A 25,126-nucleotide genomic window follows, 5' to 3' on the forward strand; every position below is an offset into this window, starting at 1 on the left:
GTGAAGGCTCAAAAGGGCACGTGTATTACAGGAATGCACGTCATTGTTTGTTTTAATTAATCAATGCAAATCTTCTGACAAAATAGAACACACGATCACCAACAAATAGGAACACCCTTGATAAATGTCTCCAGGCTGCAGGTTACTGGTTCTGCCCATGAGTACCACGTAGTTTACGTCTCTAAACACAAAGACAGAGTGAGTCTAATTGAGCTATGCTCTTCATGAAGATTCAAACCTCTTATTTGTGGCCTACTGCTCCTTGAAAAATTAAACAGAACTATGAGAAAACTTAATTTGAGTTGGGCATAGAATAAAAAAACAGTGATGAAGTTATTTCTAAGGTGTTGAAGGGTGTACTTATCTTTAAGAATTATAAAGTGATAAAGATAAATACTGTTTTAGGAAGGCTTTTAAAATTGCCTTTATAGTTTATTCTCTTTCTTTCTTTCTTTCTTTCTTTCTTTCTTTCTCTCTCTCTCTCTCTCTCTCTCTCTCTTCTCTCTGTTTCTTTCTTTCTCTCCCTCCCTCCTTCCCTCTCCTCCACTCCTCTCCCCCCTCCCCTCCTTTCCCCTCTCCTCCCTTGCCTTTCCTGTTTGTTTGTTTTGCTGGTCCTAGGGCTTGAACTCTGGGCCTGGATTCTGTCTCTGAGCTTCTTTTGCTCAAGGCAAGTGCTCTAGCACTTGAGCCACAGCACCACTTCTGGCTTTTAAAAAAAAATTTATTTTACTGTAAAGATGGGCTTATTTGTATGAAGGAGTTACAATTACTTGAGTAAGTAAGGCAATGAGTACATTTTTTGTTGAGCATTGTTAGCCCTTCCCTGTTGTTCTCCAGCTATCTCTGCCCTCCCCTACCTACTCCCCTCCTCCCCCTCCCCCAACATAATGTCTTGTGAGTATCATTGTTGCAGTGGGTCAGCCTGGGTCTATTTTCAGCATTTTGTTATTCCCCTTCTCCTCCCCAAATAGATAAATGTATATACAAGATGCAGGGCACCAAAATCAAGTACAGTGACAACACTGTATATCAGAGCAGGGAGAACATACAAAAGAAATAAAAATCACATAGTACATTAAAAACAACAGCAGCCTCTTGTGTCCATATCTTGGGGTTCATTTCATTTAGCATCATCTTATAAGTTTTATGTATATAGCTTTTGAGCTTTTCTGATCATCTTATAAAATTATCCTAGATGTATACTAAGATTGTAAATGCGGGAGTTTATTGGAGATATGAGTCTCAGGGAGTTTCCTGCCTCTGCTGGCTTCACACTACAATCCTCAGATCTCAGCCTCCTGAGTAGCTGGAATTACAGGTGTGAACCACCAGTGCCTGGATTCCTCTAGTACTTTAGTGATGGTGATGATACTGGTCTTGTTTGAGATGCAGGCTGTTTATTTGAGTTGACAAAGAAAAGTGTCTATATTCCATAATTGTAACATGGAAATAGTCTTGCCAAAAATACCTGTTCTAATTAGATAAAATTTCTCTGGACTGCTTACATTTATACTTCTGTTAGTTCCTTGTCCAAAGCAAAAGTGTCTTCCCTAATTCTGCTTTTGTTCTGTTGGGGGGGGGGGTGTTTCACACCTGTACAGTTAGGTCCTCCAGGCTCTGTTCAGAGCTTCGTGGGCAGGGCATTCATCCTACTGTGGCTGTTTGACTTGGTAACCTCGATATGTCACTTGACCTCTGTGAGCTTCACAGATTCTTGATCTGTAAGGGCTAGGGGAAGATGACATTTTCAGAAGCAGCAAGCTGTGTGGGTTTTGCCTTTAGAGAATAATGTCCTGGGTGGAGTGAACACATGCTGGTCTCTGGCCTGTGTGCCCCCGCACACGCTCTCCTTCCTAACAGAATTAAAGGTGCTGGGGAATTCAGCCTGTTCTCTTTGGGGGAAATTGGACAGCAACAGAAGATTAATTTCATTTTGAGAATTTCATTTTGTTGTGGATATTTTAAAAGAAAGTTCAGAATCATTTTAAAATTTGAACTGAATCACTCCTTAGTCAAATAGCTGCAAATAGACTGACAGTGGACATATAGTTTGGAAACCAGATTTGTCTTTTCTCTATAAAATATTTATACCAATGAGAAGATTTATAGATTGATAGTTACTAAATATTTGATGCTATGTTTTGTTAAAACCTAAACTTTTGAAAATCACATTTTAGTATGATTATTCACAATTCAGCATTACTTAATTACCAGAATATGTAGTTATTGCCCTGTGTTTTTGTTTTCTTGCTGTTGTTTTTAACATATCTACAATATACTATGTGATTTTTTTTCTGTTTCTTTTGTGTGTTCTGTCCCCACAGTATAACCCCTGTTTTCACTATATTTAACATTGGTGCCCTGCATCTTGTATATACATTTCTCTAATTTGGGGAGGGGAAGGGAAATAAAAAATGCTGAAACAAGGATACAGAATGACCATTGTAACAATGAGCTGTACAAGACACTATCTTGAAAATGAACTTTGCAACTTTGATTGGAGGGGGGAGGGGAGGAGTTGGGGAAGTGGGGAGGGAAGGGATGGTAGGGGAAAAACAAAGGAGGAGATAACAATGCTCAATAGGAAATGTACTCATTACCTTACTCATGTAATTGTCCATTATATGAGTACATTGATTTTATAATAAAAGACATTTAAAAAAGACTAGCAAGACTGAAGTAATTGAATGTTCAATCTCGTGGCCCCACATGTCGTGATTTAACATGCGCAGTCCTTTGTTTATGAAATTGTCAGGGAAGAAACTGTTATCAAATTAAGGGTAATTATGGAAAGTGTTGGAACACCACCTAGGGAATGATAATACATACTAAGTGTGAGCTACGTTTTTCAGATAGAGATAATATCTAACCTTCCATTTTTTTTCATGTAGGTTGCAATATAACTAGGTAATGAATAATATTCTTATAGAGCAGGCTTTCACAATACTTCTGCATATTTTATTTATTAATTCTTTATGACTGATATTATTGCCAGCTTCTAAAATAATGAAAAGTAGACTCAGAAAGGCCCATGACCTGCTTAGCACCACAAAATGATTCTGTTGTTGTTAAAACATACTTATGCTTTTTGTCATCTCACAAGTAAAGAAATAGCCTTGCTAACTCCTTTTATTCCTTTTCTGCCAAGAAAATGGTTCTGATAAGGGACACTGAGTTTGGTATTTGATGTACTTTATGAGCGCATATGCCCTGTACATAGTGGAAATCCTGCCTTTACCCTTGTATGAATTGTTATGGCATTGAGCTGGCAGCTTATAATTCTTGTTATTACTGAATTAGCTGCTAGTGAAATTGTTTCTCAGTATCCTTGATCATTCCTACTAATTGGGAAGGTAGTTTTCCTTGGCTGGTAAATACAAATATATAATGTATTTTATGCATTTTCAGTCTATAGAGGGTCAAATGCCCACATTATTACTCTTTTGTGAGCACAGAGGCTATATGGTTGTTTTATTCTTGCATTTAGGGAAACTGAAGGGCAGCAAGGTTTGAACTCTCTATAAAATGATCAGCTACCATGGTTCTTTGAGATCAGAGCAAAGTAAAACAGATTTTCTATTTTATGTTCTATACTGCATATGAAACCTAAGCATGTAGGTCTCTAACATTTTGTAATTCTGGTTTTCTCTCTCTTTGTGTATGTGTGTATATATATATATATATATATATATATATATATTATATATATAAAATATTTCCTATCACTGTAGTATTTATAGTATTTAATGATGTTTAAAAATACATCTTCCTTACACAGATATCTTTCACATACATACCCAAGAGCCTCTACTAGAAATTAGACTCTCAGCTGCCATCAGCAATATAGGTCTGACTGTAGCACTGTTTGACTCTTCTTGCCTTCTCTATTTTAGATCCAATTGCTTGAAATCATACAGAAGTTAGGTAATCCTTGAAGCCTGTGCTCAACTATAGCTAGAACAATGTCCATTTGTATTGTGAAAATTCTCTGTGTTTGTCTGTAACACAGCTGTCTTTGAGTGGTACATCCCCTGGACTTACCCAGCGAGCTGTGCGAGACAGTATATCCTCTAGACAGCTTCACTGGCTTTAGTCACATAACCTCAGATCATTTTGGCAACGTGCAATAGAAATAAACTGCACTCAAAGCTATCTAGATTGATGAGTGGGTGGGTGGGTAGTTAGGTGGCTCTCACAACTTGGGCTCTTGAGTATTTTAGTTTTTATGTGAAGCCTTTCTGCTTATATAATAATTCCAGACAAGATTTGTTAAGATAATTTTCATGTAACCAATGCTCTGTCATTCTAAAAATATCTCTATTGTACTGTTTTACTAAAGTCATGGGGTCTACTGAACATTTTGATGGATAGTGTTCCCATCTGTCACCACAAATTAATGTGTTTCTGTGAGACTTAGTTTTAGTAGTGTCTTTTAATTATATATCTATTTATATACAATATGGGACTGATTTTTATAAGTTCCATCAGTTTATTTTACTGTAATCCTCCTGGGAACCAGCTCAAAATATTTGCTAGTATAGAATATCCTCATGGGGATACCCATTTTTTTTCAGTATTAACAAAGTCTTTTGTACCCAAAAGTTTCTTCTGGATTGTTTGCTCTACCATGTTATATTTTACAATTTTCTTCTTTTTGACTTTTCTGTGCTTTACCTAAAGTCAGGATAATTTCTCTTTAATTATTTTTATCGTATTTTGTAATATGGTGTTGAAAGTTACTTTATGATTTCTTGAGTAAGTTTGGCCCTAATTTAGTGAATATAAATTAGAAGATTTTGCTGATCATAGTTGAATAGGATGTGCAATATATAAAGTATTGTTGCACAATGATAAGTGTCTACTGATTTCCCAAGATTAAATAATTCAGTACCATAAAACTCTCCAGATTCTGTGCCTGATGGTTTTTGGGGTCTTATCTAGATTAATAAACAATTAAAGCTAGGGAGGAGCTGTAGATGCTGATCTCCTCCTTACCAGGCTTATGTGCCTGACAGATGAGCTGACACCTTTAGTGTCTAATGTTAGAGTTTTCTCTTTTACAACGAAAAGTAATTGGTCACTTGTCATTGTTCAATGCCTTTTACATTTTGCCCATAAGTTAATCACTGAAGAATGTTGAATATAAAGGTCTTTGTATAGGTAAACATGTAATGGAAGAATTACAATGAAATACTATTTGTGTCTATCATGAAGGAAGTTTTGATTAGCATGAAATATCTATTTTACTTGCAGGTTGAGGCCGGAGGACGATCATATCAAATAGCCTAGGAGTAGGACTGCCATTCCAATGTTGTACATGATTCTCTCAGAATAAGCTGCTCTTGGTAGCTTTGACTTTCCCTACTTCCTGATGTCAGTGACAGCTGAAAGTACCTTAGAAACCAATTGGATATGATATATATTTCCATAGTGTAATTTCCTGTTCCCAGCTCATTGTCATCAAGTTGGATTTCACAGTTTGTTTTTCTGCTCCTACCATCTACTGAATGCCATTTGAGTGACTGATCAGTGGGTGATGAGTGCCAGACCTTGAGGTTGACCAGAAGGCTCTGGGTCAGAGACACAGGTTTCTGGGAATACTGAGATTTAGCGCGAGTGAAAAAGCAACAGTCTCAAACCCCTGGAAATCATGCAGCACAACTTAAAGAAATGTTTGATTGCTCTTTCTAGAGGACTGCAGTAATAGAACTGTTACTAAGTATCATAATTTAATACCTAATGCCTTTGTAGTGTGTTCCCTATAAAAACCAAACTTAGTAAATCACAAAGAAGTTCATTGATTTGTTGAGATTTCATCAATCCAGGACTTGGTTAATAATGTAATTACTAATTAATATATATCGAGCATTGTTAGACTCTGTTCTAAATGTTTTATTTATAATCCTCATAACAAACCACTACTGTCAACGTTAGCCATACCGTGTGCTGTTTCCTCATGTTTCTGATGTGATCATCAAGTTTCTCGTGACAATTTAGTATCTGTTATTAATTGGTAATTCTGACAGCTCGTTTACAAACATAAGTGACAGCCATAAAGACTTTTAGTAACTGCAGAATATATAGCTCATTGAAAAGGAAAAGAAAGATGCCCTCAACTTCTGTCATCTTTGTGTTCAGCTGTGGAATGAATGACTTAAATAAATTTGATAACTTTCTATTACATACCAAGGGAATTATAGCTTTCAACAATTTACTACTACCTCGGTTTTCCTCATAAGTAGCAGCAGGGTAATTAAATAGTGCCATTGCATATAAAGAACTGTTGGGAAATTAGAATTCTGTGTGCATGTTACAAAACAGTGTCGATGCAGTATATTACTAACAGATACGTGAATGAACCTTGTGGCCTTTGCAGCCCGCTGTGGCTCTAAGATGTGTGATCTTTGTAAGATTTCCACCCTGGCAGGATTATTTGCAGGCAGTGTCCAGTGATATGGGGTGTGGCATGAGGTGCATGAGGTAATGTGCTCCCTCCCACAAGCCACAGCTGGGTGTCACTCAGTGCTGTGACAGGCTCTGCTGGACCAGCATGCCTGTGGTAACTGTACTGACCACAAGACACCTGTCACTAGCCTGCTGAGTGGGACTTAAAATGCTTGTTGGTCGAGATTGCTTATAACACCTGGGAAAATCATGTTCCGGAATATACCTCAGTAATATAAAGATAAAATTAAAACCAATAAAGTTGAGTTCTGACATCCTTGGTAAAAAAAAATCATTCTAAATTCAGGGTAATGTTTATGCCATGCAATTTATTTTGACAAATTCTGTTTCTTTTAAAGTGAGACTCTTGGAGAAATAATAATAATAATTTTACTCTCTGACAAAGAGATTTTCAGTTTTTCTTGAGGCATTATGCATGATTAGTGCTCAGTGAATGTTAACCAAACGTTTCTTCTGTCCTCGGGAGGTTGCTGGTCTTCCAGCCAGTTTACCGGGCTCTCCTACATGTATGCACCTCTTATGCACTCTGCCAGGAAATTATTTGACAATGCAATGCACTCACATTGCACCAGTTGTTCATTAGAACATATTAACTGATAATAAATGTTAATTTCCTCTGTTTTCCTGAGATTAACAATAGAAAATTTTAGAACAAACCACTCTTGGGGTCACAGTACTAGCAATAGTGAATAGAAACATCTGATCCCATGAAGAACCCCTAACCTTTTGAAGGATTAACTTATTAAAAAGTAAAAGGAAGTACTTTTTAAATAGGTCTTGATATCTACTAGAACTTTGAGTTGTCTTAAAGAGAAGCTTTTGATTTCTCTTGTTTTCATTCTATTTTCTGTACTGTCATTTGTCTGAGTAGTCATCTGCTTTCCCTGGTCAACTCCTCACAGTTGCAGGTGTTTTTTTCCTGGACAGTTTTGCTCTCCCTTGTGTGTGGGCAATCTCATCCATGTGGATTTCGGGGTAGCATATGGCTTTTCGGTTCCCCGGCCTCCCCAAGTGACTGGACCAGAACCCTTGCCTGCACCCTGCTAAGCACAGAATACTCTGCTCATTTCTTTAACATTTCTACATAAATTACACAAGCAAGTCTGTGAAGAACATAATCGCTACAGAGTAAATAAACCCAGTTTTCAAAAGTTCTAACAGGGCTAGAGCCAGTGGTTTGTTGAAGATTGTGACTGAGAGTCAGCCCAGCAAGAAAGCCTGGGAGACTCTTACCTCTATGCCTATTTCCTACCTACTGAACTATTACTTAATATTAACACACAACATTTAAAATATCTTTAGGGCTTCAGAGTGCAAAGTGTTCTTTTAGAAGCATAAAGAATCAAGTAATATTAAATTTTAATTTTTTGCATCTTTTAGATAATGATAGTTTTAATTTTTTAATTTAATTTATTTTTATTGTCAAGGTGATATACAGAGAGGTTACAGTTACATAAGTAAGGTAGTGAATACATTTCTTGTCAAACATTGTCCTTCCCCCCTTGTTTTTCTCCCACTTCCCCTCCTTCCCAATGCCCCCTTCCAGTTGTAAAGTTCATTTCCAACATGTTAGATATCTGTATGTCTTCTTATTGCTTAATGTTTGAGTTTTACCTATATACATTTTACTGTATGGTTATAAGGATTTTAGAGACATATTCATTTACATGTTTTATAAGAATTTAATATCCATTTAATCACTTATGTTTCCAGAAAGTAAAGGAAAATAGTTGCAAATTAATTTGCCATAAGAATTTTGTTTCTGTAACAGATAAAATAAATCTAATGAACTTCTTATAGGAATGCTTTTCTCAACTGAAGCATGTTGTGAGAAATGTGAGAATCCATGATTATCAGTCCACACAATACCTCATTAAGGCTATTGACAGAAAACACATTTATCATCCTTAATGAAGGATGAATAATTTTATACATTTCTTCAAGTTTTTGCTAGTTCACAATAATATTGTTGATTCCAGAAATAATTTTAAACACTGCTACTTCTAGTTTTTATTGTCTTAGTCACATGTTAAGAGATTGCTAGAGTCAGATTTCTCATATTTCCAGAGTCATAAGTTTAGATCTGTATATTGTGTACGTTTACATACATACACACAAGTGTATTCACACCCTAAATAAAATGTGTTTTCGTTGGTCCTTTTTCTTATCTGAACATAGATTTTAATTATCTTCCCTGATTTACTTAACTTAGCCTTTTTCCCATAGTTTTGAGGGAGAATGAACAATAATTTATCCCTAGTCTTGGAGTGTATCTTATTGCCTCTTTAAAGAGATGAATCCAATCTTGTTCATTCTTCTCCTAAAATACTTGTTTTAATGAAAAGAATTATCTATTGAGCATACAACTACTCTCTTCATTCTAAATTTTCAGATGAATACCTGCTGATAGATGATCATAAGCAAAATCGGTTGATGCTTTGCAGTTTTGAGTAAACTCTTATTTCAAAGTTTTATTTATTCATAAATATACATTTATTTCACTGTGAATAGTGTGAGCTTTAGGACTCGTCATCTTGCATTTATATGGGACTGCAGGAGAGCTCTGAGTCAAGTATAGTTTCATCTCAGAAACCTTGTAGCTTCTCCTTGCCTGGTTGTCATGGACGCTATTTCATCTGTTTTATTGTGTGGTATTATTTGTAAAAGTTTTCCTCAAAAAATTAAAGTTGAGAAATCAGCAAATGTATCAGTTCCCTGGGGCTTGGAATTTTAGACTTTTCCTGGGATAGCACTGAGATAGCTGGGTCCTGTCTTTGTCCTTTTACATGATGGTGGGGTGCAACTAGTATTTGTCAACGTGAATTAGATATGGTTGTGTGAGTGAAGTGACCCTGATTCTGTACATTCGGAAGTCTATGAGCTGATGTGTATATAGGAACAAACATTTTAAATAATTTAGATTAAATAATCATTTTTACCTTGGCCAGTGAAATTCCTTTTTGGTTGTTAGATTTCCTGTTACTAGGGTCTGAGCACAAGGCCTCCTGCTTGCTGGACAATTAAATGTTCTGCTTATACAAACCACAGTTGAACCACACACCCATCCTTCTCTCAGCTTTTTAGAAATTCAACCACAGGATCCAAAACCAATCATACCTTCATATCTTATATGCCTTTTTTAAAAAAATGGTTTTATACTAGTCCTGGAGCTTGAACTCAGGACCTGGATGCTGCCCTTTAGCTTTTCTACTCAAGGCTGTGCTCTGCCACTTGAGCCACAGCTTCAGATGGCTTTTTTTTTTGGTTAATTGATGACATGACCTTTCCTGGCCAGGTTTGCTTCAAATAGTAATCCTCGATCTCAGCCTCTTGAGTAGCTAGGATTACAGGCATAAGCCCATATGCTGTTTTGTAAAACTATATCAAAACACTTATAATTTTCTGCATCAGAAAAAGTAATCTAAATTATTTTTTTTGTTGCTTGACAAAAGCTAAATATACACTAGCTACCTACAGGGTCTCTAAAATGATGGAAATAAAACTCCTTACACAGAAAAAACTGAGTACTGCTTTCTTCACTTGTAGACACACAATTTGGATCATGGTGAATTATTCTTTGTGTGTAACTCATGATTAGAAGTAATTGTTTCATATACGTTGCATTAACAACTACCCAATAAATAAGTGGGCTAAAGACTTAAAGAGAAATTTCTCTGAAGAGGAAAGTAGGATGGCCCAATAGATAAATGAAGAAATGCTCAACCTCGCTAGCCATAAAAGAAATGTAAATCAAAACAACATTGAGATACCACCTCACCCCAGTTAGAATGACTATAATCAAGAACTCTAAGAGGGGATGTGGACAGAAGGGAACCCTACTGCATTGTTGGTGGGAGTGCAAACTTGTTCAACCACTTTGGAAAGCAGTATGGGTTCCTCAAAAGACTCCACATAGAGCTCCCCTATGACTCAGCAATCCCACTTTTGGGCATTTACCCAAATGCTCACAAACAAGACCACACTAAAGCTACCAGCACAACTATGTTTATTGCAGCATTATTTACCATAGCCAAGATATGGAACCAGCCCAGATGCCCCCCAGTAGATGAATGGATCAAGAAAATGTGGTATATGGGGCTGGGAAGGTGGCTCAGTGGTAGAGCGCTTGCCTTGCATGCTCAAGACCCTGGGTTCGATTCCTCAGCACCACATAAGCAAACAGAAAAAAGCCGGAAGTGGCGCTGTGGCTCAAGTGGTAGAGCGCTAGCCTTGAGCTGAAGAGCTGAGGGACAGTGCCCAGGCCCAGAGTTCAGGCCCCACGACCGGACCCAAAAAAAAAAAAAAAAGAAAATGTGGTATATATACACAATGGAATTCTAGGCCTCCACCAGAAAGAATGACATTGCCCCATTTGTTAGGGAATGGAAAGGCTTGGAAACAATTATATTAAGTGAAGTAAGCCAGGCCCAAAGAAACATAGGTCCCATGGTTTCCCTTATTTTCAGTAACTAGTATATGGCTGAGACAAGCAGAAATGGTCAGATAAGTTGATGTTATGTGAAACGAACCCCAAGATAAGGACTCAAATGTTTTTTTCTTTCTTGTGATTGTTTCTAACACATTTATAAAATTATTTCTTTGTTGCTTTGTATGTCCCTCCCCCATGGTATAACCCATTTTCACTGTATTTGATTATGGTATGATTTGTGGAGGGGAAAGGATAAAACAAGTTGTTTAAATAGGGATACAGGTGGACCCATTGCAACAATGAAATGTACAAGATGTTATGTTGAAAAACGAACTTTACAACTTTGGTGTGAGTGGGGGGAGGGACGGGGGGCGGGGGAGATGGGAAGAAATGGTAAGAGGAAACAAAGGAGAGGAGGAGGCAACAAGCTTGGTAAGAAATGTACTCATTACCATGCCCATGTAATTGTAACCCCTCTGTACAGTATTTTCACAATTAAAAAAAAGAAAATGTTGCCGTATTATCATTTGTGACAAGTTTGGAGTGCAGCCTGCCTATGGGTAAGTTATTATGAAAAAAGATTTCTTGAAGAAAAAAAATTTTGTGCTAGTCCTAGGGCTTTTTCTCTCAGAGCTAGTGCTCTACCACTTGAGCCATAGTGCCACTTTTTCTGAGTAGTTTATTGGAGATAAGAGTCTAATGGATTTTGGCTTCAAACCCTGATCCTCAGATCTCAGCCCCCGGTATAGCTAGGATTATAGGCATGAGCCACAGCATCTGGCTAAGAAATTGTTTAAAAATACAGCTGCTTCTTCTCTAGAAGCAGATCTTCTGACAATGACACACAATTCTTCCCTTTTAGGAGCAAATGCAAAAGTTATTGACTGTCTCTATGTCATTTGCCATTTTGTATCAAAGCACTTTAAAACCTTTTAACAACATGGAGATCGAAACTAAAGTACCCTAAATGTAGTTTCTGTGGTGTGCTTTTCTTCAGGATATTTGATCTTAGACATAAAATAATTATTGTATTTCATGTTCACTTTGAAGAATTTAATAAACTTTTCTTTCAGTTTCTGTCATGGTTTCTATGGTACAATTAATCATAAAATACTCCTTTGTCTCTGTAACACAGGATAATGTATAAGTTAATGTATAGATTTGTAGTAGCAGTGTCATCTTCAGTTAAGGGAAAATAGTCATAAAGTTGTTTAGTTATCTATAGTTGAAATCATTGTATTTGTGAGTTATGAAACTTGATACTTTATGCAATAAACACATACTTATGTTCTAATTCTCTGATACATCTATAAGAATTTTGGTAAAATAAAAACCACATATCCCAAAATATAATTATTTTATAATGTCATCCAGTAGTTATATATTATTTGGATACTGATCATAGGATTCTAAATCATGCTCAGAAACTTGTACATTTCTCAGCCTCTTGGAATCCACATTTGGACCACATTCTATGATAAGGTGATTCATGGCTAGACTGAATTGCAGAATTGCTGGAAATGGGTGATTTTACAAGCAAGGTGTCATGCAGGTATCTTAATCAGCAGACTTAAAAGTTGCTGAAAATAGCACAACATACCTTTGTAGTGTGGCGGCTACCTGTGCACTTTGTGTGGTGGTAAGATGGCTTTTTCCTTGGGCTGCAGAAATATAGAAAGCTAAATGGTACATTCTTAAGTAGCTTTTGACAGATGGACATTGAAAGTTGACACTGCATCTCCCATGTGTGTCTGTGTCTCCTTGTGCTGTGTTCCTTTGTGGCACGCACCTCCCTTACTGCTTATCCATTCAGTCCTTCCTGCATTTTAATGGTAGAGCACCTGTGTCCATCAGCATTGGCAGGACAGAGTCAGAACGAAATAAACAATCAAGCTTTTATTCACCTATCACAGCAGCCTCATCTAGAGGCAGGCATGAATTGGCACGGCCTCGCCACCCCCTCCTTTTTCTCAAAGGAAAGCACCGATCACTGGATGAAAGTAGCAGGGGTGAAGCAGCCCTTTGTAGTCCACTCCTTCCTGTAGAATCTAAGAGAGTGTGGAAAAGCAGCCAGAGTAGAAGAGCATGGAGTGAGGGGTGGCCCTGCAGAGGTGCCAGGTCAGAAGGGCACTTACGTACACAAGCACCACTAGCTTGGGTGCACATGTGCCCCCTTCGGAAAGCAGCTGGCTCTGGTGTGGTACAGAAAGCGCTACCTCTTCTGTGGCCCTCTCGAGCAGCCCACCTCCGTGCCACTGTTGGGCACGTGGCATGCGCTCCGTCAGCCGTGCTCGGGGGTCAGTGTAAGCACATGGGTTTGTCCTCAGGCACTGTATAAACCTGGGAAGTCCTAAGAACAGACATCGGGACTCGCCCATGTGGGCATAACAGGGAAGAGATTTATGTTCTGTGACATTGAAATGAAACTTTTCCTTTGGAGGTAAGAATTGCATCTCATGCAAATAACCAAACTCTCGACAGCTCCATGACGACTTGCTTGGAGAAATTTAAATTCTAAAATATAAGATTCAAACTAATATTAAGTTATTTTCATATCAATTTGTCATGTAGATAAAAATAGAATTCTGTAGCTCATGTCGTTATAAACTAAGTGTAAATCCCATCACTTGCCTTCATCAGAAATCTTCATATTCTGAGTCATTTTTATTCTAACAGCTGTACATTCAGAGAAACTAAGGGTTTAAACTGTGGTTGTATTTAAGACCATGGATGCCTTAATATTGGAGCTTTATACTTTAGGATAGTATTTAGAAGTATTTTTCTTACTATGGTCAATCAGTTATGCAGTATATCAGATAGCCTTCTGTTTCCTAGTATATTTGTTTGTCATTATTGTAACAATTTTCACAAGCTTTAGTTTAATGCCTTAAAACAAATCAGGGGCTGAAATCAGATGTCTGTTTGACTGTCTGTCTCATGGTTGCATTCTTGGCCCCACTTCGTGGAAGAGTCTGTCCCGTGAGTTTGTCTGCTGGTAGAAGCAGTGACCTGCACTGTGTGTTTATTTGCCACCTCAACAAAGCCAGCAGGGCTGCATCCTTGCTTCTGCCATCACCGCTCCTCTGCGAGATCTGTTGCCTACCTCGTTGTTTTGTGAGGACTTTGGGCTCCCCTGCATAACACTGGGCACACTGGAGTTCTTGCTTGGTCACACCACCAAGAGTACCCTTGAGAGTGGTGTACAGATGTGGGGATTAGGTCACAGCCCGCTTTAGAGGACAGTTACTTCACCCCTCAGGAACACAGTGCCCCGGTGCTCCATAGCCTTTCTTGCATGAATAGAGCTGTGTTTGGGATTCCATGTTCCTTGCATTATTGTCTGTGTCGCAGGACTGCACTGGCACACTTACTTACTACTGCTTTATAAGGAATCTTGCAACAGAATAGTAATACTTCTAGGTTTATTTTTTTACTTCCAAATATTTGCTTTTCATGGACTTTAACTTTTTCAAACAGATGTTGGAAGTAGTTAATTAGTTTATCCAAACCTCATGATTTTAAGTAGAGGTACACTAGATCTAGAATGAAATTTATACACACACACACACACACACACACACACACACAGACACACTTATGTATAGGTATATATAGAGAGCAAGAGGCTTCAACTTATTGGTATCTCTCAACATACTAATTTTTATGCATTGCCTTGAGCATTTTATTCAATATATATTACATAGACTTTTTAAGTATACCTGAAGAAATTTTTGCCTGCAATAATCTGCTTTTTATTGTTACTGCTATTATAAATAATATCTTTTATAAAAAGTATTTTCAAGTTATGTGTTGATAATATTCCAAGTACAGTGCTTTTTATATTGATTTTATATAAAGCTCCTTGCTAATTTTTCTCATTAGTTATATTTATTTAAAAAGTTTAATATTCATATAGATAATTACACAAACTATATTCTTTTTTTTGTATTTCTGAGTTTATCTTACACAGTGACTTATCTGTGTCATCTGAATAAACTACCAAGAGTATACGTTTTGCTGGTGCTGGTGGCTCATGCCTGTAACCCTAGCTCCACAGGAGGCTTGCAGTTCAAAGCCAACCTGGGCACAAAAGTCCCCATGAGACTCTTATCTCCAATTAACCACTCAAAAACCAGAAGTGGTGCTGTGTGTAGCCCGGAGCACAAAGAAGCTCAGGGACAGTGCCTAGGGCCTGAGTTCAAGCCCCACAACCAACAAAACACAAAACAAGAGTGTAAGTCTTTATCTTGTTTCTGCTGTTACCCCTAAATCTACTATTCTAACTGATTTTGAGTAGCAGTTTTATACCACCTAAAGGTTATTTTATTGTTCGGAGGATGTGATTTTTTTTATGAGTAATTTTGAATTCTAGAACTTTTTTTGTTTAAATGAATTTTAACTTCAGTTTGTTAATTTGCAGATTACAAACAGTGGTTGCATATTCTAAACTACTTTGTATATCTGAAAAAGCGTGGCCTGCTAAGTCATAATGTACATTTTGTATACACACAGGCTTGTTAGTTGTTAGGCTTCTGCTTTCTCTGGTGAGGGTTTTCATTGTGTTGCCATGATTTTGCTTTTCTGGGTTCATTTTGATATCAAGATTATATGCTGTTGATGAGTGAGCTTTGAGATAGTTCTTCATTCACTAGTTTGGGGTGCTCCCCATGGTTTGGAGGTATGTCTGTCTCTAAAGTGTTAGTGCAATTCCTCGGTATCATACCTGAGACTGGTATTTTTTTTTTTTTTTTGGTCAGTCATGGGGCTTGAACTCTGGGCCTGAGCGCTGTCCCTCAGCTCTTCAGCTCAAGGCTGGCACTCTCTACCACTTGAGCCACAGTGCCACTTCCAGTTTCCTGGTGGTTTATTGGAGATAAGAGTTTCACGGACTTTCCTGCCCGGGCTGGCTTTGAACCATGATCCTCAGATCTCAGCCTCCTGAGTAGTATTACAGGCACGAGCCACCGGTGCTCGGCTAAGTATGGTATTTCTTTGTAATATATTGGTTCATGACTTAAAAAAATATTTTAGCCTCTTTTTCCTCCCATTCTTTATTGAAGCATTGTTTCAATTGAGTAACACTCAAGGCACAAAGTTGAGTTCAGACAAAGTTGTACTGGCACCTCCAACACGAGGTAGAACAATTGTGTTGTCTCTCCAGTCAGTCTAACTCTGGCTTTTCTTCTCAAAAGACGACTACCTTTTGGCATTCTGACAGTGAATTCTGTGAGAACAGACTTTACTATGTGGGGCCTCTTGTCTCCGACTTCATTCTCAGATGCCTCTGAGAAGCACCCATACTGTGTGGTGCTCTTGTGTCTACCTTCCTTCTCTCCAGTGTCTCTGAGAAATACCCATGTGGTGTGTCAGTCGGCAACAAATCCCTTGTGTATAAACCTGTTTCTTCTAGAATAGACCATAGTTGAGATCTGGCTTAGTGGTGATTGTGACTAAAATGTCAACGAACATTTTTGTATACCTTGTCAACAAGATTTTAAGTATCTCCAATACATACTTAGGAGTAAAATTTCTAGATCATAATGGGGTTTAATCTTTATATTTAACTTCATAAATAACTGCAGTTTTTTCTAAAGTAGCTGCATCATTTTAAATTGCCAAGAATGATTGCTTTAGTAATTCCACATTTTTGTCATTTGGTTTCAGTCTTTTTTTTTAATTTTAGCTCTTATGGGCTCTGTGTGTGTATGTGTGTATTGCTATTGATTTTACTGAATTCATTGTAGATGTTAGGTATTAGTCATTTTTTCAGATGTATGCAGAGTAAAAGTTTTTCCCTTTCTGTGGCTCTTCTTTTTTTGGTTGGTTGTGGGGCCTGAACTCTAGGCCTGAAGAACAGGATTTCTTTCTTTCAAGATGCTTTTGTTTTGTTTTCTTTTTTGCAAATAGTATGCAATTGTTTCAGTACCATTTGTTGAAAGACATTTCAGATTTCTTTGTATCAGCATATTTGTTGAAAATCAATTGACCATGTTTGTGTAGTATTTCTGAATATTTAACTATTCCATTTTTCTATTTAATTGTATTTCTCACAGTCCAAACTTTACTGGAACATTGGATAAATGTGATGATAGTTCTTTTGTCTTTATCCTGAAATCAAGGGGAAAATATTTCATTTTTACCCTTAAATATGATTTGTGCCTTTAAAATACTTTACTGTTATTTTGTTTAATGGAAATTTTATTGATATAATTTATAAATCATGCAATATTGTGCATCCATAACTGATCAAATTTAAAACTTGTACATCACCTAAAGAAGCAGCTCTACCACCAACCACTAGTAGACATTCCCAGTTCTTCACTGCCTGCCAGTTCCTCCCCCTTGATAGTCTCTGAAGAAATATGGTACATTTATTTATTAGTATAAGATCATAGTTCTAAAAGATAGATATTGAATTTAAAGACTATTTTATTTGTTCTTCAAGATCCTACCTTAGTTTAATCTATATAATTTGAGTAAATTGTGGTGTAATTACAAATCTAGGTCATTTGGTCCTTTAGTAATTGTCTTTCATACTCTGAGCAGTGCTTTTGAACATCTGTTTCCATCAGTATTTCAGGATGAATAAAGAACTTGCATATAACTCAAAAAAATTGACTTCAATAAATCATTTTTTAAATTTAATTTTATTTTATTTGTGAACATACTGTACAAGGGGTTACAATTACATGGGCAGGATAATGCGTACATTTCTTACCAAGCATTGCAGCCTCCTCCTTTGGTTTACCCTTCCCATCCCTTCCCAGCCTCCCCCCTCCCCCCCAATCCCATCCTTCTCCTTCCCCCCCCTTCCCCCCCCCCCCCCCCGCCGCACCGACGTTGTAAAGCTCGTTTTGGAAGGACAACTTGTACTTCTCATTGTTGCAACAGGTCCACCTGTATCCTTAAACAACTGGTTTTTCCCCATCTCCTCCACAAGTTATACTGACATCAAATATAGTGAAAGCAGGGGTTATACTGTGGGGGAGGGACATACAAAGCAACAAAGAGATAATCTTATAAATGCATTAGAGACACATGCATGAAAGAAAAAACATTAAAATACATATCTAAGGGTTCATTTTCCTGACATCACCTTATCTGACCTTTTCCGCTTGACTCATACATATACGAGATATTGCAAATAAGGGAAACCATGGGACCTATGTTTCTTTGGGCCTGGCTTACTTCACTTAATATAATTTTTTCCAAGTTTTTCCATTTGCTAACAAATGGGGCAATGTCATTCTTTCTGATGGAGGCATAGAATTCCATTGTGTATATATACCACATTTTCTTGATCCATTCATCTACTGAGGGGCATCTGGGTTGGTTCCATATCTTAGCTATGGTAAATAATGCTGCAATAAACATAGTTGTGCTGGTAGCTTTAGTGTGGTCTTGTTTGTAAACATTTGAGTAAATGCCCAAAAGTGGGATTGCTGGGTCATAGGGGAGCTCTATGTGAAGTCTTTTGAGGAACCTCCATACTGCTTTCCAAAGTGGTTGAACAAGTTTACATTCCCACCAACAATGAAGTAAGGTTCCTTTCTGTCCACATCCCCTCCAGCATCTGTTGTTATTAGAGTTCTTGATTTTTGCCGTTCTAACTGGGGTGAGGTGATATCTCCATGTTGTTTTGATTTGCATTTCTTTTATGGCTAGGGATGTTGAACATTTCTTCATGTGTCTATTGGCCATCCTTCTTTCTTCTTCAGAGAAGGTTCTCTTTAAGTCTTTCACCCACTTATTTATTGGGCAGTTGTTTCTTTGAGGATTTGTTGTTGGGGGGTTTAATTTTTTGAGTTCCAAGTATATTTTAGATATGAGACCTTTGTCCATTGTATGGCTAGTAAAGATCTTCTCCCAATCCGTGGGCTTTCTATTGATCTTGCTAGCTATGTCATTTGCCCTGCAGAAGCTCTGCAACTTTATGCAATCCCATTTGTCCAACCTTTCTTTGATTTGTTGTGTTTCCGGGTCTCTATTCAGAAAATTTCGGCCTGAGCCAAGGAGACCTAGGGTTTCTCCTATTCCATCCTGTAATGTTTTCAGAGTGTCTGCTTTGACTTCAAGGTCTTTGATCCATTTGGAGTTGATTCTGGTGCAGGGTGATATATAAGGATCTAGCTTTAGTTTTCTACATGTAGTTAACCAATTTTGCCAGCACCATTTACTGAAAGGCTGTCTTTCTTCCATTCTATTATTTTAGCTCCCTTATCGAAGATTAGATGGCTGTAGGTCTGTAGGTTCATTTCTGGGTTTTCAATTCTATTCCATTGGTCCTGAGGTCTGTTCTTATGCCAGTACCAAGCTGTTTTGATTACTATGGCTTTATAGTAGAGTTTGAAATTTGGTATTGATATTCTTCCAGCAGTGTTCTTTCCGTTGAGGAGCATTTTTGCTATTCGGGGTCTTTTATTGTTCCATATGAATTTTTGGATTGCCTTTTCTATTTCCTTGAAGAATGAGGTTGGAGTTTTGATAGGTATTGCGTTGAATTTGTAGATAGCCTTGGGAAGTATTGCCATTTTCACGATGTTAATCTTTCCAATCCAGGAGCATGGGAGGCTTTGCCATTTTTTAGTTCTGTGTTGATTTTCTTTTTCAAGATTTGAAAGTTTTCATCATAGAGGTCCTTCACTTTTTTAGTTAAGTTAATTCCTAGGTATTTTATTTTTTGTGGGGCTATTACAAATGGAGTTGCTTTCCTAATTTCAGCCACACTTTTCTCATTATTGGCATACAGAAAAGCCATTGCAATAAATCATTTTTTATGTGTCAGGGTTGTAAGCTTTTTTGGTGCCAGTCTCGGGTTTTGTATTCAGGCCTGTGCATTGAGCTTTCTGCTTTCTGTCCTTGAGCTTTCTGCTCAGGATTCATGCTCTAACACTCAAGCTGCATCTCTTAATTCCTTAACCCTTTTTTTATGTTCACATATTTTATTTACTGATTCAAAGCTCAACTCTTTAACAGTGAATGCATTATTGAGGAGTAAATTTCCAATTTGAGACTATATTGGGCAAAAGTAATATTTGACAAATCCAGGCATTATACTTAAGGTATTTTACAATTTTATAATAATTGTTTAGGGTTGCTTTTGTAGTGCCTAGGATTGAGTCCATGTCCTCTATAACTTGATAGGCAAGTACTGTACTATACTTCTTACCCCATGGCCTTGGCTATGTTATTTTTATATTTATCTGTGGGATACATTCTCACTAGCTTTGTTCAGACTGCCTTCCGACTTGTGATTGTCTTCTCACAGACTCAGAAGGAGCTAAAGCTGGAGGTATATACCACCATTTCTGTCCTCATTTCTTATTTTGATCATCTATTTGAAAAGAAATACCTGTTTACAAAGTTTGCAGACCAGTGAGATTCTCCTCATTTCTTCTGATAAGTAACTGATTGAGAAGTAAACAGTGTTTAACCTTGTACTGATTTTGGCATTCCTTTAAGAAGGGATATCCAATTAAAAATGGGTCTTGGATTGAAGATCTGAAATACTTGCATGGATGTCTTGGTATTTATGGAGTAAGTCTTCTAAATGGAAAAGTTGAAGAAAACCTAATAAATCTTCAACTATTCTTGGTACAAAACACATTTTTATTATAGTTAATCAGACATTTGTTGGTTTTGTCTCCTAGTTCAATTTTGTGGGGAAATTGCTTGGACCAAGAGGAAACTCCTTGAAGAGGCTTCAGGAAGAAACAGGTGCTAAAATGTCTATTCTGGGAAAAGGATCAATGAGAGATAAAGCAAAGGTACTGAACTCTGAACTTGATCTTTACCACATTCTATAGGGTTACTTTAATACTGGAGTCAGGTGCAGCCTGTTCCGAGACCGTCCTGTTGCTGTTTTGGTGTCCTCTCAGTCATGATAGAATCAGTTACTTCCCACAGTCCTTGAGATCATGTATTCTACACTGTCATTCTGTGTCGTCTGTTCTGTAGGTTGCTATCAAAACTCTTCACCTTCAGACCCTCTATACTATGATTCTGTACATCTGTGCTCGCTCATTTTCTTTAATGCTATAGCTGAATGCTATTTCTTTCTTTAGTTGTATCATCTAATTGCATGAATTATATCACTCTTTTTAATCTCTCTGCTCTATTTCTTTTTGATCGTGTTATGTAAAGTAATTTCAGACACTTATCCGCAGATCTAAAAAAACCAAACTTGGTTATTCTTGACTTGTTTCAGTGATACTGAACAACTCACAATAAACTAAGAAATATATAAAGTATAGTTTTTATTTTTGTGCGTCAGTTCTGGGGCTTGAACTCAGGGATTGGATGCTGTCCCTGGCTTCTTTTGCTCAAGGTTAGCCCTCTACTACCTGAGCCATAGCACCACTTCTGGCTTTTTCTGAGTGGTTTATTGGAAATAAAAGTCTCACAGACTTTTCTGCCTGGGCTGGCTTTGAACCATGGTCCTCAGATCTCAGCCTCCTGAGTAGCAAAGACTATAGGCATGAGCCACCAGCACCTGGAAAAGTCTTGTTTTTGATGTGATTTCATTCAAAACTGAATTACATGATTTACTGTTTTATAGAGCAATAGTGATTACTTTGTGTCAGAATACAACATTTAAGAAAAACAACTATCCCCTATAGAAATTTGTTCCTAATGAACTGAGAACACTGATATTCAGTATTAGTATAAAAAAAGAGAATAATATTTGCTGTCACTTTTTGTTTTTTTGTGTTATTTGCTTCATTTTTATTCCTCTTTTGATAATATACTTTTCAGTTGGATTTATTCTCTCCTATATTTTCTTGGTGGCACTCAGTTTCCTATTCTATTTAGCTTTCTATTCTATCTATAGGATTCCTTTAAGTATCTTTCTTAGTGATAATGAATTCCTTTAGGTTTGTGTAACATGGAAGATTTTTATTTCTCTTTCATGCTTATGAAGGACAGCTGTGCTGAGGATGTTAATCTATGTGACTCTGCTTTTATGGTTGGAAGATATCATTATAAGCCGTTTTGCTTTCAGAGCTTCTGTTGAAGTATTTGTTGTTATTTTTCTGAGTTTTAATTTATTTGTGACTCATTGCTTTTTTCTTGTAGCTTTTAAATTTGTTTTTTGTTTTGTGTATGTGTGTGTATGTATATTCAGTTTTTAAAGTATATTTTATGGTGTTTCTATTCTGATATTGCCTGTTTGATATTTTGAAAGACCCCTGACTTAGACACCTCTGTCTCAACATTGTGGTTTGTCCTGCTGTTCTTTTGTTCAATATCTTTACATCCCATCGTCGAGTATCTCTCCTCCTCCTTTTATGCCCATCATTCATAGATTTGGTCTCATACCTTCCTTCCCTTTCCCCACTTCATAGCTCTGGTCTTTTGAAGGTGTTCCATGGGTTTTCATGCTTATTTACTGTTTTCCTAGGAGTTTTCTTTGAATTTCTTGATTGGTCAAATCCTTCTATTATCATTGATCTTTGATATTATCAGTACCTGTCCATCCATCTTCTCAAGTTGGCCTGATTGTATAAAGATGCAAAAATGAGCAGTGTTTATTCAAAATGTATTGGATTTGACTGGAAGTAGAAACGATCAACAGCAAGTGTTTGTTACATTTTATCCAGTTCATCATACTTGCAGTATTCTATGGTTCTACTTGTGTGCTTGGGATAGCAATCTCCTTTAATCAGACAACTCTTTAGAAAATAACAAATTTATCAACCTAACCTTTGTTCAGCAATAGATATAGATTGTTTCATTCCATATCAGCTATCTGCTTAGGAGCAGATTCAGCATGATAACATGATTCAGCCTTCTTAAAGCTTGTGATCAAATTATATGTACTGTTTAATTAAATCTAACATTTTCTTTAAAAGTAGGGAACGGGTCATCATTTGGATTGGGAATTACAGAATCATTAACGTTTATTCACTTATATCTGGTACTCCTTCTAACCCACTGGTAGAAAAATAGGATATTTTAAGGTTTATCAAATGAATAGATGACAATAATAATAATAATAAACAGAAACTAGTTCTAATAGGTAATAATTGGGAAACTTGCCTTTTTCTTTAATTATACCTATCAAAACAACTCTTTATGCAAAGAAAGGAAACAAAATCCAAACCAAAATAAAATGTAGTATACAACTAACCCCAACTGCAAAAGCCTACGTATGGTTAGACCCCCCCCCCAAGGGATGAGCTGACATACTATCTAAAACCATCTAGAAAAAATTTCAGATTTTGAGGCTAAAAGATACTCTTGGTGAAATATAGGAAGTAAAATGCATGACAAGAAATGTACTTATTACCTTTCTTGTGTAACTGCAACCCTTCTGTACAATGCCTTTACAATAAAATAAAGTAAACTGCATAGTATGTGCACTATTTTAAAGCTCCTTAAGAAATTGACTAACAGTTCAGAAATTACTTTCAGGACTAAGCCCTACATATTCACATGGTCAGTTGGTTGTAAATAACCACAGAGTTGTAGCTTCAGTAGATATACCTTGTGTCCAGACTTAGGGGAACTGGGTGCACTCCGTTACAAGAGTACATGCCAAGCAAGAATGGGGAGCAAGAGCACCTGAGAGCAAATTCCTTACCCACTGACCTACCGCTGTCCTTCTAGAGGCCACAAGTGGCTAGCGTAATGAGATGGTAACGAAAGACCTGTTGGCATTTCAGTTAGTAGGGTTGGTTGAACTTAGGGAATGCACTACTGAAGGGTGCTAGTGACCATATGTAGAAAGTGCAGTGTGGGGTAGCTTCTTTGAAAACATATGATAATTCTCAAGGCAAATCCTTTCTGTCTTTGATGTGCTAATAACATTCGGTTTCTATTTTATAATATATCTTCTGTATTTGGTGATGGCTCCTTTAGTAAGTCCTTTCTGATTTCATGGCAAGGTTGATTTTCATCAACTAGAAACCTTCAAAGAGAAGTGGCTGCCTGGTGAGCCCCACGCCATCCATCCTCCTCTCATTTGGCTGCTGGGCTCTGCCCAACATCAAAAGTTCTCCTAGTCTCTCAAATCCTGAAGGGACAGCGCCACGCTCAGCGCTTGTCAATCACCAGTGATCGCATTTGTAGACTCCTCTTTCAACTCTTTAATAGCCAGAACACCAAAGCACTTTATAATCCTAGGAAACTAGGAGTCCAGGCATTCTGTCATTCATTTTAGCTGTATCCCTAATAAAGTGCACAGAAGATCAACAACATTTACTCTCAACTTCTCTTCTGCAGAAGAGAGTCCAAGCTCATTAGGACTGAGACAGCAAAATATGCAAAATTTGCTGAAATGTCACTCAAGTTTATGAAGGACAAGGAAATATATAAATGACATTGATGGATTTTTATTTTTGTTTTGCTCAACTGCTTTCCTCTATTTCTCTTGCCTGAATTCTAAAAGGTTGATACATCAGATTAAAAGATTCTGCCTGAGAAATAGCACAATAAATAAGGAATATGGTATTATGTAAACATCTGTCAGGTGCACACAATGAAACCCAAGTTTTAATGTTATATCAGTACATAATTTCAAAACATTATGTATTTGGCTGTGAGTGATCAAATAATTATAAGCTAAATGAAGAATGTGAGTTGGAGAGTAAAATACTTGATCGTATTTGTGAACTAAAATTTTCATGTTCAAATTTTTGTCCTTTTCAGGTATGAGTAATTTGTCATTCTTTGACTTTAGGAAGAAAATATAAATGAAAGCTATAAACCTATCCAGGCTTAGTTTTTTTTTTTTCATGGGCTTCAATGACCTTAGCAATGTTTTATGTATTATGAATCAAAGATACATTATCTTTTAAATTTTTATTAGCATAAATTAATTGTATGAAGGCATCGTTGCAGTGATATTTGAAGCACACAGTGTACTTTGATCAAATTCACCCCATATATGAAACCCACCAAAGACTGTTAGAAAGGGAGAAAGAGGAGGGAGGGTTTTTAAAGAACTATGTATTATCCTAAGTCATTAATTTTGTTCTAGTTTAATTTTAGTCACAATTAAATGCGTTTTAATCATTGTAATTAACACCTGCTATTAGACATTTTTCAGGGATCTGATATCCTAGTGGTAAGCCATGGCTTAAATGAAGAAAAGGTGTTAAAATGCTACTTACTGTGTGGTGCCTTTCCCTTCACTGTCCCTTGCCCCTCAGCTTTGCTGCACCCGATTCCTAAGAAGGGGGGTGAGGGAACCACTGCCTCCCCTATCACATTGCAGGGCTGTTTTGTTCA

At 37.1% G+C, this 25,126-nt stretch overlaps 1 protein-coding gene across 1 annotated transcript in view; it reads left to right on the plus strand.

Moving 5' to 3' along the window:
* Khdrbs2 (KH domain containing, RNA binding, signal transduction associated 2) overlaps nt 1–25,126 on the plus strand; it is a 227,260-nt gene that overhangs the window by 45,392 nt on the left and 156,742 nt on the right. The window contains exon 3 of the mRNA XM_013019054.1: nt 20,545–20,661. Coding sequence (XP_012874508.1) covers nt 20,545–20,661 — 117 coding nt within the window. The remainder of the gene's footprint in view (nt 1–20,544; nt 20,662–25,126) is intronic.

The sequence above is a fragment of the Dipodomys ordii genome, unplaced genomic scaffold (genome assembly GCF_000151885.1).
Source record: "Dipodomys ordii isolate 6190 unplaced genomic scaffold, Dord_2.0 Scaffold44, whole genome shotgun sequence".
Classification (NCBI taxonomy): Eukaryota; Metazoa; Chordata; class Mammalia; order Rodentia; family Heteromyidae; genus Dipodomys; species Dipodomys ordii.